Raw genomic sequence first — 15,161 nt, forward strand, 5'->3', positions numbered from 1 at the left:
CCATCAAGGTTATAGTACAATATGATAAGCAATAGTAGAAATACATACAGGGGGCCAAAGTGGCACAGTATGGGATGGGGTATCAGGAAATGGTTTCCAAAATAAGAGACTCAAGCTGGGTTTAGAAGGATGAATAAGAATTAGCAAAGCTGTGAAGGGGAAGAAGAGTATTCTGGGCAGTAAACATATATGAAGGCAGAGAGAGTGAAACATTTAAATATTCTGAAACACATTTTGGGTTCCCTTTCTCTTTGAATCAGTCCATTACTACTGACTGTTTGAGTCAGGCAGGTCCCGGTGGACCTCCTGGAGTGGAGGCTGAACCGTGGCAAACTCAGGCCTTGGCAGATGTGTGGATGTGCACTTGTAGTGGCTGTGGAACCTCGAGCTGAGAACAGGAGGCTCCTTTGGAGCATGAGCCTCCCACAGGGCGCTCTTGGGATGCCTGTCCTGGAATTACCCAGGGCAGTAACAAAGCTTTCTTTTCTTCTTTAAACCAAGCCAGCAGGATGGGATGTCTGCTAGCCTTTGTGTTTGGAGCCAACCAACAAATATACAGTGGCCAGCACAATGGCATTGTTGGGCTTCAGTGAAAACTAGGTCGGGGCCCAGGCCCTCCTCTGCAGAGGGCCCATCCAGAGAAGAGGTTTGACAAGCCACTGATTTGGCTATTTGGCATTGATGCTGGTTTCTGATGAGCTTCTGACTTACTTTTGGTATATAAGATTGTAGGATCTCTTCCCGTTGTTTCTCTCAACACATCTATTTGGAATCTCTGAGTTGCCTCTGATGGTCTCTGATGAGCTTCTGACTTACTTTTGGTATATAAGATTGTAGGATCTCTTCCCGTTGTTTCTCTCAACACATCTATTTGGAATCTCTGAGTTGCCTCTGACGGTCTCTGATGAGCTTCTGACTTACTTTTGGTATATAAGATTGTAGGATCTCTTCCCGTTGTTTCTCTCAACACATCTATTTGGAATCTCTGAGTTGCCTCTGACTCTTTTTCCTCAGTTCTCATGTCTACCATTCAGTTGCTAAATCCTTTAGATTCTACCTCTGCTTGTTCTAACTCTAGCCCACTTTTTCATACCTATGGTAGCATTCTAAGTCAGGCATTTGGTCATCTCTCATCTGGACTGATGCAGTACCCTTCAAACCTCCCTCTAGCTCCTCCTCTATCCTGCTACCACCATGGGATTTCTGAAATGTAGTTTTGGTCCTGTATTAGTTTCCTAGGGCTGCCATAACAAAGCACCACAATGTGAGTGGCTTATAAAGACAGAAATTTATTCCCTCATAGTTCTGAAAGCTAGAAGTCTGAAATCAAAGTGTTGGCAGGGTCTTGCTTTCTCTGAAGGCTCTAGGGGAAGATCCTGCCTTGCTTCTTCCTAGTCTCTCTTGGTGTTCCTTGGCTTACAGATGCATCACTCAAATCTTTGCCTCCATCGATACATGACATTCTCCTTGTATGTCTGTATCTCCTCTCCTCTTTTTGTTAAGATATTGGATTAAGGATCCACCTTACTCCAATAGGACCTCATCTTACTTGATTACATTTGCAAAGACCTTATTTTCAAATAAGGTCACATTCACAGGTACCAGGGGTTAGGAATGGGGCCTATCTTTTTGGGAGGCATAGTTCAACACACAATAGATTATATTATACCTTTACCTATAAACCTTTAGTGGTCCCCATGATCTGCTAAATTAGCTATAGATGTTTCATCTTGGTGTTCCAGAACTTCTACACTAACAATAAATATAATAATAATAGCAATAACAACAACATTGAGAACTTCCTTGGACATTGTTCTAAGCATTTTATACATTAGTTCATTAAATCTTCATAATTCTATGGATTAGGTTCTATTATTATTCCCATTTTATAGATGAATATTAAAGAGTAACCAACCCAGGGTCACACAACTAGTCAGAGGTGAGATTCAGTCCTAGGCAGTCTAACTCTGCAGTATGTGGGCTTCACCACTATAATTTACTGACCAGCTTTACTTTTTAGCTTTATCCCTTCTCCCCTACTTATACTTTACGCAGGGAAAGAAAAACAAAAAGGAATGACTACTAATCTCTGCACTTTATCTTTGTGTTCCTTTTGCATAGAATGTCTTTTTTACTCCCAACCCTACATATGGGCTTCCAGGAAAGAGAACTGAATCCTCAATGAGTGATTAGCCAGGCCTATGTGGGGGAAGGTATTCCAGGTAAAGGGACCAGCAATGTGCACAAACGTGCAAGTAAGCAGGGGTCAGACCCTTATAAGCAGGAGTGAAAGACTTTGTGTGCCATGCTAAGGATTGTGGATTTTATCCTAAGAGTAATAGGGCATCAGTGAATAATTTTAACAAGGGAGTGGCTTCAGGTTGGTATTTTAGAAGGTTAATCTTGGCTGTATTAAGGAAAATGGATTGGAATGAGAGCTAAGTCTGCTCAAGATGTAAGAAGGGGAAAAGAAGACTAGTTAGAAAGCTAATGGCGTAACCAAGGGGAGGGATGATGATGATTAGATATTGATAGTGGGGAGAATGAGTTGTGTACTGTCAGCTAAGCACTGTGCTAGACATACTTTGTATACCGTATCTCTTTTAATTATTCCCTGCCTTTGATTAAATACCAAATCATATCTCATACCTGGAGATATCTCCAGGTATTAACCTCCTTTCCATTCTTGCTGCCATTGTCTTTCTCAGGCATTTGTTACTTCTCACCTGGATGATTCCAGTAGCCTTCTAACTGTTCTTCCAGCCTCAATTTTCTTTTTTTTTTTTTTTTTTTGTGGTACGCGGGCCTCTCACTGTTGTTGCCTCTCCTGTTAGGGAGCACAGGCTCCGGACGCGCAGGCTCAGTGGCCATGGCTCACGGGCCCAGCCACTCTGCGGCATGTGGGATCTTCCCGGACTGGGGCACGAACCCGTGTCCCCTGCATCGGCAGGTGGACTCCCAACCACTGCGCCACCAGGGAAGCCCCCCAGCCTCAATTCTTGACCTTTCCATACAAATTTTACATTACTGTTAGAATGATATTTCTGTGAAGCATGTCTGATCATTGTCCTGTATGAAAAAAAATTGTTAGTTGATTATATGTCATCTCTACTGGACTGTGAACTCGACTAGACTAGACTGTGAACTAAGGGCAGGGACTGGCCCCACTTAGTTTTATGTTTTTATGTAGTAGGTTTTCAGTGTTTGTGTAGGTGGATGGATAGAGAGATGAATGGGTCTACCTCAGGACAGCTGTGCTAATTAAGTGGCAGCAAATGATCTCTGTTAGTTGGATGGCAGCACATTTATCTGCCTTGGGTAAGTGCCTTAGCTCTAGGCTATTTGGGTAGATTCATCAAAAAGGTATAATAATTCTTACAGTTGATGTTTTCTTCAGAACCTCTCTGAATATGTCTTTGAACCACTGTTCATAGATGTTTGTTTGATTACAGATATCAGTATATTGGTAATTCAAAGTTAAAAAAAAAAAAAGGTAGCCGTTTGCCTTGTTCTTCTGACTGGTTATGATTGGGTGAGGTTATGATCAGAATCAGCAAGAATTGAGAACAGGAGCCCTGGGTGTAGTGAATGTTACTTCAGGGAGAGGTAAGTATTGCCTAGTCCTGCTCCAGAATATTCTTTGTATGGGCATGTTTATGTGTCTGTCTGTGTCTGAGTGGTACCATCAGAGCCTATAGGGTGTATGTGGGAAGAACCATACTCTCAGCCTAGACAACTCTTAACTATCTTTTTAGGATCCAACCCAGGTGTTACTTTTTCTCTGAAACTTTCTAAACTCCTCAGTATCTACTTTCATACCCAAGTATTTACCTCTGCTAAAGGGTTATTAGTATTATTTACTTACCTAGGTGTCTTACATTGAACTTCTTTAAGGTGTAAACTGAGTGTTTACATACCTACATTTACTATGTGGATGGGACTCTTCCAATCACTGGGAGATATAATGTTGATGTAAATGGATAGGTTCTTACTCTCATATGGGGGTGACAGGAATGGGAGGAGCGCTCAATAAATCTTTGTAGAAATAACCTGAATTGATGTTCCTTTTTATTTTTTGGCCACACCGTGAGGCTTGCGGGATCTTAGTTCCCCAGCAACCAGGGATTGAACCTGGGCCCATGGCAATGAAAGTGCCCCTGGACAGCAAGGGAATTCCCTGAATTGATATTCCTGAGTGGAGAATTAAGTGTCCACTTACCCGTCCCTTTGATGATTTTCTAGGGTGTTGGCATATGATTTCTTACATACATAGTAATATTGTTTAGTCACCAAACACACATTTGTTTACTGAGTGCCTTCCAAGAAAAGAGTCTTTAATGAAATCAAGTATCAAACACAAATGAAATGGCAGAAACGCTAACATTTTATTAGACCATGAAGAGGAGAGGTTTTGGTGTAGGTAAATTTGGGGAACAGTCACTTAGAGGTATTGAAGTACCTTTAACACATTTGATTGGCTGATATTATAGTTTTCTGGACTTTAAAAGAACAACAATAAAAATTGTGAAATCTTCTCTCTCTAGTAGGTATTTAAATGTGTTGCCAGTGCCTTAGGTTGTTTTGTAGAGCTCCCAAGGGAGTGGTCTGGAAGAAAATGAAAGCAAAGCAGCTGTTATCCCCAACCCGGAAAGCTGAATGTGCTGGAACAGTTGTTCTTGCCTCTGCTTCCCACAGAGGGATTTGTTCAGAGAACACACCAGCTGAGTCTGCACAGGGAGTTGCTTATAGGGAAGTGGACGTTCCGACTAATGGGCACACAGTGTAGCAACTTAGAAATCTTCCTTCTTGGCAGATCTCAAACTTCCTTTCCTCATACATGCAAAGGTCTTGAGACATTGAGAAGTTGTGGTTTCTGAGGGCCCAGAGGCTTACCAGCTCCACCAAAGTATTCACCGAAGGCAGGCAAGAGAAGTGGGTTGTAACAATAAATTCCATTTGGTTTCCCTCTCTGGATCTGGTTTGTGCTTTTTCCATCTTGCCAGGAAAAGTCAGAGCCTACTAGCCAGTGTGGTTCCTCACCTTGTCTCGCCTCTCTCCTCTGCTCTCCACCCTGTGGCTTGGTCTGTGGATTTCTCAGGCTTTCAGAGACATGACTGGACAAGAGTAATAAACGTGTGTTTCTCTGAACCAGAATCAAGAGTCCTGGCTTAGCCTGGCCCACAGAGAATGCACATACAGGCTTTTCACCAGTCTTTTCTGCCTGGCCCTCCGTAGGAAGCCTGAGTGGCTCCCAAAGTCAGGCCTTCCATGTCACACTGTCACCACGCCAAACAAGTGAACCACCACTTCTTCATATCTTGTTCACTCTCAGAGCCAAAGATATTTGTCTGCATGTTTAGCTGTCAGCTTCATTGCCCCCATATAGCTTGGAATTTGCAAGTTCAGTTTCTTTTTAGCAAGTGAGCACCTCAGACGTAAACTGTGAACAGATTCAACTAGAGTGAAGAGACGAGGGCACTATGCTAATGCTGTCGTTATACCTCGTTTTGAGATTTCCAAAGCTGGATTATCAAGCAAGATGAAGCAGATCAACAGGTTTCCCTTTTGAGAAGTTTGGCGTATTTTTAGCCATTCTCTCTGCCTTGCCAAACCTGATCGACTTCATCCAAGGATCTGAAGTGCTGCATCGTGCTGCCCCCAACTGGTTCTTTTTGGTGCTATGTTACCACATCAGAAAATCTCATTATATGGAACTTATATTTTTTTCTTAGCACTTTCATGTATTTGTATTCGATTCTTATAATAACATTGTGAGTAATATGGATCATGGATTATCATACCTACTTTTTATGTGGGAAAACTGAAGGGTAGCCTTATTAGTTGATTTGTCCAAAGTAAAATGGCTGTTGAGGCAGACTTGGACTAAAATTCAGATTTAAAAATGTGTGTGTGTGTGTATATATATATATATATATGTATACACACACACACACACACACACACACACACACACATATTTTTTTTGCGGTATGCGGGCCTCTCACCGTTGTAGCCTCTCCCGCTGCGGAGCACAGGCTCCGGACGCACAGGCTCAGCAGCCATGGCTCACGGGCCCAGCCACTCCGCGGCATGTGGGATCCTCCCGGACTGGGGCACGAACCCGTGTCCCCTGCATCAGCAGGCGGACTCTCAACCACTGCGCCACCAGGGAAGCCCTACATATATATTTATTTATTTGGTTGCACTGGGTCTTAGTTGTGGCAGGCGGGCTCCTTAGTTGTGGCTCGCAGGCTCCTTAGTTGCAGCTCACGGACTCCTTAGCTGTGGCATGCAAACTCTTAGTTGCAGCAGGCACGTGGGATATAGTTCCTTGACCAGGGATAGAACCTGGGCCCCCTGCCTTGGGAGCGTGGAGTCTTATCCACTGCGCCACCAGGGAAGTCCCTAAAATTCAGATTTTTTGCCTTCTCTCCCATTAGGTTCCCTAGTCTTTTATAAATTCAATATCACCCCCACTCCAAAAAGGTATTAAGAGCTTAATTTTAGGCTTAGAGGAATTTTCCCCTTTTTCTCCCTTGGAAAGAGGAGGGAGATAATACATCATGTAAGGTTTGAATAAATTCATGAATTTAATCGGCAAAAAATTTTGAGCTCCTGTTCTGCATGAGGCTCTCTGTACCCAGACACCATGGCTCTCCAGTGTAATGTAGGGGTAGAGCATGAACTCTGGAGCCAGACTGCCTGAGTTGGAACCCTGGCTCTGCTGCTTAATAATTGGGTAACCTTGAGGAAGCTGCTTAATGTCTAAATGCCTTTTGTAAAATGAGGATAATAGTACACTTACCTTAGGGTTATATGAAGATTAAATGATGTAATTAATGGAAAGTTCTCAGAGTAGTGCCTGGCACAAAGCAAGTAACAAGTAAATAAATATTAGCTGCAGCTGCTGCTGCTATTTTTGTTATTATTATTTATTATCTCTATATAAATAGGCTTATTTGCTCTTAAAAAAAAGGGCAAAGCAGCTCTTCATGGGTATGTAGGAATGACGAACACCCAAATTTCTTGAAAGAGTACATCTTCATGTCATTTCCCCTTAGCCTTATCTCCTACTCACACCTCAATTCACTTTGATCTTACTCTGGTCTTAACCACTTTACTGTAACTGCCCTGGCCATGGTTGCCAGTGACTTCTCAGTTGCAAATTCAGTAGACACTTTTCAGGCTCATCTTACTTGATCTATAGCATTTGATACTATTGGTCATTTCCTCTTTGGAATGTTTTCCTCCTTTGTCTTCTGTGGTGACATTCTTGCTTGCTTCTTCCTCCTCTGCCTGCTCCTTTAAATGCTACAGTTGCTTGGGATTCTGGTAATTTCCCACCTTACATGTTAACCCCTGGGCAGCTCCATACATTCCTTAGCCTCAGTGACTACTTCAGCTCATTGTCGTTGCCTCCTAAATGTTAGTCTGTAGCCCAGACTTTACTCCTAAACTTCAAACTGACTCTCTATAGGACATCTCCACATGCCCTTAAACCCAACATGTCCTACTTGAACTCACTATCTTTTAACATTGCCTCTTCTAAAAACCTGCTCCTCTCCCTGTATTCTGGATATTTAATAATGGCACCCAGGGACCAGTAGCCTGCGATCAACCTAGGAGCTTTTCATTGCCCTTATCCCCCCATCCAGCATTCATCAAGTTTTTTTTGACTTTGCCATCTAAATCTTGAATCTTGCTCTATTCCAGTGCCTCAACTATTGCCTTAACTCAGGCATTCTTCTTTCACCAGGATTATCGCAATAATCTCCTAACCTATTTTCCCTTCTCCGTATTCTCCACTCTAATCCATCTATCATACCATTGCTAAAGTAATCTTTTCTTTAAAAAACAAACATGAACATGTTGCTCTTTTGCTTAAAAGGCTTCTTTTGTTCCTTATAGACAGGATAAAGTCCATATACCTTAGCAAAGCATATCAGCCTCACCCGTCTCTCCTCTCATGCACTCTGGCCATATTGAGTAAATTAGTTTCCTGAATACACCATGCTCTTCACCTATAACTTTACATATGTGGCTCCCTCTGTGTGGACTTTCTTTCCTGCTCCCCCAAGTCATCCTTTGGACTCCTTTATTTCCTTTGTGCAGCTTTCTCTGACATGCCTAGACTGAGTTAGTAACTTTATCCTCTATGCTGCACAGTGCTGTCGTACCTGTACAAAGCCATCTTTTAGCATTTACTACATTATATTGTCTGTCTATATCCCTTAATAGATTGTGATCTTCTCAAAGGAAGGTGCAGCACCTACCATAGTGCCTGGATGCAGAATAAGCCCTCAGTAACTTCAAAAAAAAAAAATACAGTCTTTATCTTCTAGGTGTCTACTCTTTAGTGGTTTCACCACCACCCTAAGCATTCCTGACAAATGGTAGCTGGGTTTTCCTTCTGTTTTGCAGTATATCAACTCTGGAAACCTGGAACAGTTGCTAGACAGTAACCTGCATTTGCCCTGGACTGTGAGGGTGAAACTGGCTTATGACATAGCAGTGGGCCTCAGCTACCTTCACTTCAAAGGCATTTTCCATCGGGACCTCACATCTAAGGTACGAAGGCTTTACATGCACTACTCTTGGAGACACTGTCTTCCATTACGAAGAAAACTGTGTTAAGAAACTAGTCATTAATGTGCTTGAATATGATGGAGATCTCTTATAAATTCAACATTCAATCACAGAGGATACAACTTATTACTATGTACAGCTAGTCCTTAGAAAGCCAATCTCGGCTCACAGCGGGTAGGTACCTTTCATTGCTGAGTCTGGCAACACATACATCTTGAGAACCTTCACTCTTGGCTTCAGGTCCTGAATGTGTGTTGCAGGAGTAGATGGCATGAGGACACTTAAGAGGTTCTTGCCCTATAGGAGTGACAGCAGTCAAGGCAATATGGGAGCCTGTCTCTTAGTATTCTGTCCCATGGCCTCCAGCAGGAGTTCTGTGATTTTTAGTCACTTAAGTGTAGGTTTTGAAAGCCATAATGTACTGACCCATTTTCTTTCTGTGTGATTGAGTTTCTGCCATCCTGCCAGTTCCTCTTTGGCGTCAGCTGGTCTCTGTAGTATTCTCTTGCTGTCCAAATTGCTGTGTGACCAGGTTAGAAAAGAGTTGCTTTTAGAGGAAGTTGGCCATACTACAAGGCAGACACCTCAGGGCCAAGTAGCACAGGACATCACGTGACAAGGCTTATATAAATAGTACTGTTTGATCATTGATATGGGAACTATAAATCATCTAATATAACTTCTGTCCAAGAGCTGATTTAAAGTCTTCTAGGGAGGTATTATAAAAGTTTTGTACCTGCCCAAGGATAGCTCTTATTTCATTCTGCACCCTCAACACAAACATATGCACACACACGCACATGCATACACATACTCCTACAGCTCTTCTGTCATGGATGAGGGGTATGGGAACCTGTTATAAGAAAAAGTTTGCAAAGGGAACGAAAGCAGGCTGTGCTCTCAGACCCAATAAGGCCTAGAGCAGTGAGTCCCTGCTACCTCACATTAGAATGGTTCTGGTGTTCCAAACAGCAGTACTGTCCCCAAGGGACCCTGGCCATTGGTTTGTGAGTACTACACAGAAAATAGCTTCGGGGAGGTGCTTGTAGGGCCCCTAGGTGTGGCAGGGCCATTTGTAGTCAGCTGCACTGTTACTAAAGGAGCAATAAGAGTGGCAGGTGGAATCTGGTGACCAGCTGAGACCTAGTTGTGAGGAGTCCTTTATCTTCATTGGTATAAGCAAGGACTGGACAGTTGGACAGCTGGGACCTGGAAGGTGGTATCATTTCCTTTCATCAGACTTTTCTCCTTCCTTAGAACGTTTTAGAAACTCAAAACTTAGAAAACTGCACTTGTTCCAGGCAAATGGGTGGGGTTGTATCAACTTAGATACTGCCTTAAGTTGGTAGTATACTCTCACCTTAGGCATGCAACTAAAATCAAATTGCTGGGGCTTCCCTGGTGGCACAGTGGTTAAGAATCCGCCTGCCAAGGCAGGGAACACAGGTTCGAGCCCTGGTCCGGAAAGATCCCACATGGCACGGAGCAACTAAGCCCGTGCGCCACAACTACTGAGCCTGCGCTCTAGAGCCCGTGAGCCACAACTACTGAGCCCTTGTGCCACAGCTACTGAAGCCTGCGTGCCTAGAGCCCATGCTCTGCAACAAGAGAAGCCACCACAATGAGAAGCCCACGCACTGCAACGAAGAGTAGCCCTAGCTTATTGCAACTAGAGAAAGCCTGTGTGCAGCAACAAAGAGCCAATGCAGCCAAAAATTAATTAATTAAATTAAAATAAAAAAATATCAAATTGTTGCTTCCTACTCAGAGAGCATCATTTCTTCTAAGGTGGAGGGAGGTCATGACAAGTTATCTGTCAGTCACACAGATATTTCCTGTACACCTACATGAGTGTCTCTGGTGCCTGGTACCATGAATGAAGGGATATTTGAAAAAGATAATTTCTGACCAGAGGTAGTCTTGTTGGAAAATAACTGAAAAATAGTTCATAGCATTTTATAATTGAGTGTTTAGCTATAGACTGTAGGTTTTCAGTCAAAGGAAAGATCACTAGGCTAGGTAGCTAGGCTTTCTGGAGGAAAGTCCTCCACTACCAATGAGTTCCTAAGAACTCATCATATTCTCTTCAGTGCCCCCAAAACACTTTGTCCCATTGTGCTAGTGTCCAAGTGTGATTCTGTCTGGGATTGTCATAGTGTATGTATTGTAAAAATGACTAACCTTTTTGGAACTATAGGGTAAGACCACTATCCTTTGGTTTTCCTAATAGGGAGTGGGTATTCCCATGTCAGTTGGCTTGAGATGAGAAACTAGGAATTTAGGAGGAAGAACTCCCTGGTATCACTGGGCTGTACTTTCTTGGGTCTGAACTTTAGGGGATGGGGAGAACAAATGACTTTGCAACCTGGAGACAGGCTGGGAAGTACACTCTAGGGAATCTCAAGTTGAAGAAAAACTTCATTGCCCTTTTTATCATCTCTGAGCTTTTGGTAAAGTTTTGTCCAAATGTTTTATCTTCATAGTGTTGCAGAGATTAAGGAGAAGGTGGTGTGTCCCCACCTAGACCAGAGCAGCCCCATCCAGGAGACCTGTGTGATGGTGACGGTGACCATAAGAATGAGAAGCCCAAGGGAGAAGTCTAAAGGGACAGAGTAGGGCTTTGAAATTTCCAAATTATCTCCTTATTGTCAACCTTGGGTCTGAGTTTGATTTCTTTAAGGACAATAAAAGGTTTACTTATATTTTAGCGTGTACACTTCCTATTATTTGATGGTTCTATTGTGTCCGTGTCCCCCACCAACACATGAGTTTCTCAAGTGCTGCTCATATTCACCTTTTTGTTCCTAGCACCTAACATATAGAGCCTGTCAGAGTAGGGGCTTCCTGGCCCTCTTTCAGAGAATGTGCTTGATGGCACAGAGGCCAAAACATCTGCTTGAGAACTGAGACTTTGAGTCCCACACCCAGTTTTGTCCCACCTCTTTAAATGACCTCAGTGCTCTTGGGTCCTGAGTGTCCCCAGTCTATTGACCTCATAGGAGTGATCAGTCCGGGCTTTTCAGGCCAGAGCTAACAGGAAGGATTTAAAGTAGTAGGAGCGTGTTCCAGGTAGGTAAACCGGGATAGAGAGAAGCACATGCCTTTTTCCAAATGATCCTGAGCCTATGGTAGCGGCAAAGAGGATCACTGGTTTCCAGTCAGAGTGCCTGTTGAAAGCAGTATTGCCTTTGTAGGATTCACACATCAGTAGTTACTGCAGTACTGTTTTCAAGAGTGAAGAGTCTGTCAGATATAGCTGTTCTGTCTAATTTTGTAATTATTGCGATGCTGATGATTTACTTAGAAGCAAGTGGGATGCAGTGTGGCTTTAAAAACATTCCGTTCTTGAGCTCCATCAAGAAGTGGCAACAGCCACACACAGGCTAGGAGTGGCTGGTACAACTGTACGTGAGCCTTGGCTCTTAGGGGCAGCTGGGAGAGCAGTTTCTTTCTGCTTAATACCGTTACTGCCCAGGATCAGGCAAGCACCACTAGTCTTTTTGGATTTCCCCTAGGAGTGTGAATTATACCTCTCTTCTTGGTTGCTGTGTTTTTTGGGGGGTGGGAATGGTTTTTTGTTTTTTTTTTTAACTCCAAAGAATCCACTCTGGCCATTCCACTAGAGTGAAAAGCCTATCTAGCTGTGGTCTTAGGCTATACCCCACAACTAGGAACAGAAAATGCCAATTTTCAGAGACTGAAGAGAGCATGAATTAGAAACAAAGTTGAATGCTGGTGGGAGGTAGAGAGTGTGTATTAGGGCACCCTGTAGTCATTCTTTTAAAAAAAAATATTTATTTACTTATTTATTTTTGGTTGTGTTGAGTCTTCATTTCTGTGTGAGGGCTTTCTCTAGTTGTGGCAAGCGGGGGCCACTCTTCATCGCGATGCGCGGGCCTCTCACTGTCGCGGCCTCTCTTGTTGTGGACCACAGGCTCCAGACGCACAGGCTTAGTAGTTGTGGCTCACGGGCCTAGTTGCTCCGCGGCATGTGGGATCTTCCCAGACCAGGGCTCGAACCCGTGTCCCCTGCATTAGCAGGCAGATTCTCAACCACTGCGCCACCAGGGAAGCCCAAGTAGTCATTTTTTATAAAGAGAACCATCAACAGCCTTTGGGAACCATTTATACTGTGCTACTAGAGGACATAGAAATTACTAGAATGCAATCTGTACCATCCATGGGCTCTTAGTCAAGTTGGAGAGACAGATATGTGAGTAGATTTTTTCCCAAGAATTATAGAAAAGAGAGGGGATCACATGGTGGGATGGAGGGGAAGGGAAGGGATGGGACACATTACAGCAAACCAGATAATCTTTTGAGACTTGGACTGCCACCGTCTCTGGGACATTTAGGAGGGCAATTCAGTCTCTGATCTCTCCCTGTGGTATGAAAAGAAACTTTTAACCCTTCTTGAGATGTAGAATCAGTACTTTCTTTCTAAGTGGGTTTATGGAGTGAATTTGTTGGGGATAAGTGGAGAGAGTTGTTGGCACATGGAAAGCCTTTTTTGTTGTTATAGAAATAACTTTAGCTTAGAGCTAACACTCACAAATGGACTTGGCATTTCTCCGCTCAGGTGGTTTTATTCAATGCCAATACTGAATGTACAGCTGTTCTAGGAGACCTCAGGATCTGCTCTTAGGTGTCTACTCTGGCCCAGTTCTGAAGGATTTGTGTTGGCTTCCAGAAGTGCATTCATGGCCACCTTTTGAGTCTTTTGTCAGCTCAGTCCCCATTATGGAGAGTCGAATGTATGATTAGTGTATGCCTTTTCACCTGCTTTTGAAAGAAGCTTCAGTCATCTATCCAGGCTTTCATATAACAAACTTTTGCTAAGTTCTTTCTGTGTGTCTGTGCTAGGTTAGAGATACAGAGATGAATGGGATCATTCCCTTCCCTTGATGAGGCAAACATGTAAGTCTCTCTGCTATGGTGTGATGTATTATAATAGGAGTAGGACAAAGAAGAATGGGAGCCAGGCAGCAGCAGTGCCTGGGCTCCTCTTTGAACCTGAAAAGGTCACCTGTCGCCTCACGGAAGTCTGACTGGGCCTTTCTTATGTCTGCTGCTTATTCCAGGCATACTTTTGAATAAAGCATTCTTCATCCTCTATTTAGTGGACTTTGCATCCCACACAGCCTGAAAATTAGTCTGGCTTCTTCAGAACCCCACAGTGGTCTGAGCTTCATATTTTGTACTCTGTAGTCAAATAGTCTGTACTGGGGCCATGTCCAAGTTGGGTGAGAAATGCAAGCATTACACTAGGTGCCCTTGGATTAACCAACGTTGGAGGTAGGGGTTAGCATCCCAGATGAAGGGGTCTTATTGTATTGCCTGCACAAACAGTGCTGCCTTCTCCATGGGCCCTGGCCCCTTTTGCTATCTTAAGACTACATTGTTCCTGCCATGGCCTTGCTGTCTCTAGTGGAAAGCTTTTTAGCCAGTTCCTCTGGAGAGGCCAAAATCATTAGGAGGGATCTCTTTAGAATCAGGAGACCTGCATCTTTACCACTTACAGTTGTAAGCTACACTTTTCTCATCTTAAATGTAAAAATCTCAGATCTGCCCATCTGACAATGCTGTTTGAATCACTTGGATTATGTTTATGAAAAACGTTTTATAATTCGTAAGGTACCACACAGACAGAAGTAGACAGTCTTTCCTTTGCCCAAGGGGCTAGGAAGTATTCTCTAGGCCACTTCCTCTAGGCCACTTCCCTCTTAAGACATCCCTGCTTTGCTAAAGCTTACAGTCTATAGCTTACAGTCTATAGCTATAGGAAGGGACTATAGAAACAGATACTTTCATTATAATATCTCAAATGCTAAGGTTAGAGAGAGGAGAAGCATAGGGTGCTTTGAAAAAGGATATTTAACCCAACCTGAGGGTACAGAGAAGACTTCTTGGAGAAGGTGATGCCTGAGCTGAACCTTGAAAATTGAATTCTGCTTAGTAAGTATTGTATGTATGGAGGGGGGTTATATTCCAGACCAGACAAGACTGCATAAACAAAGGCATAGAGGCATAAACGGTCTGATGTGCAGACTGTGAAGCTGAAGTGGTAGGGGATAAGAATTGAAAAGAGAGGAGTCTGATCATATACTATCTAATTGGATTTTATCTTCTAGGTAGGAAATGAATCATTGTGGCTTTTTTAAAGTAACAGCTTTTTGAGATATTACTCACATAAAATAAAATTCACCCTTGCAAAGTATACATTTCAGTATATTCAATAATCACCACTAGCTAATTTCAAAACTTTTCATCACTCCAAAAGGAAAACCCCATGCCCTGTTCTCCTCTCCCTTTAGCATTTGGCAATCACTAATCTTTTATCAGTTTCTATGGATTTGCTTATTCTGGACATTTCATATAATGGAATCATACAGTATGTCATTGCCAGCTTTTAAGTAGGGGAGTAATGCAGATTTGCATTTTACAGAGATCATACTGGCAGAAATGAGGAAGGTGGATTATGGAGATCAAGCCTGGCCCAAGCCACAGAGACCAGTTGGAATATTGCAGTATTCAGGGGAGGATGTGAACTAGGGTAATAGCAGTGGGGATGAAGA

At 43.1% G+C, this 15,161-nt stretch overlaps 1 protein-coding gene across 9 annotated transcripts in view; it reads left to right on the forward strand.

Annotated features, from left to right (window-relative positions):
* The window catches only part of TESK2 (testis associated actin remodelling kinase 2), a 130,918-nt gene that overhangs the window by 108,664 nt on the left and 7,093 nt on the right, over positions 1–15,161 (forward strand). For 7 of the 9 annotated variants that reach the window (XM_060306124.1, XM_060306122.1, XM_060306129.1 and 4 more), the window contains one exon: positions 8,422–8,568. The exons of the other annotated variants lie outside the window; for them this stretch is intronic. In XM_060306124.1, coding sequence (XP_060162107.1) covers positions 8,422–8,568 — 147 coding nt within the window. The remainder of the gene's footprint in view (positions 1–8,421; positions 8,569–15,161) is intronic. 9 annotated transcript variants of the gene reach the window in all.

The sequence above is a fragment of the Globicephala melas genome, chromosome 1, assembly GCF_963455315.2.
Source record: "Globicephala melas chromosome 1, mGloMel1.2, whole genome shotgun sequence".
Classification (NCBI taxonomy): domain Eukaryota; kingdom Metazoa; phylum Chordata; class Mammalia; order Artiodactyla; family Delphinidae; genus Globicephala; species Globicephala melas.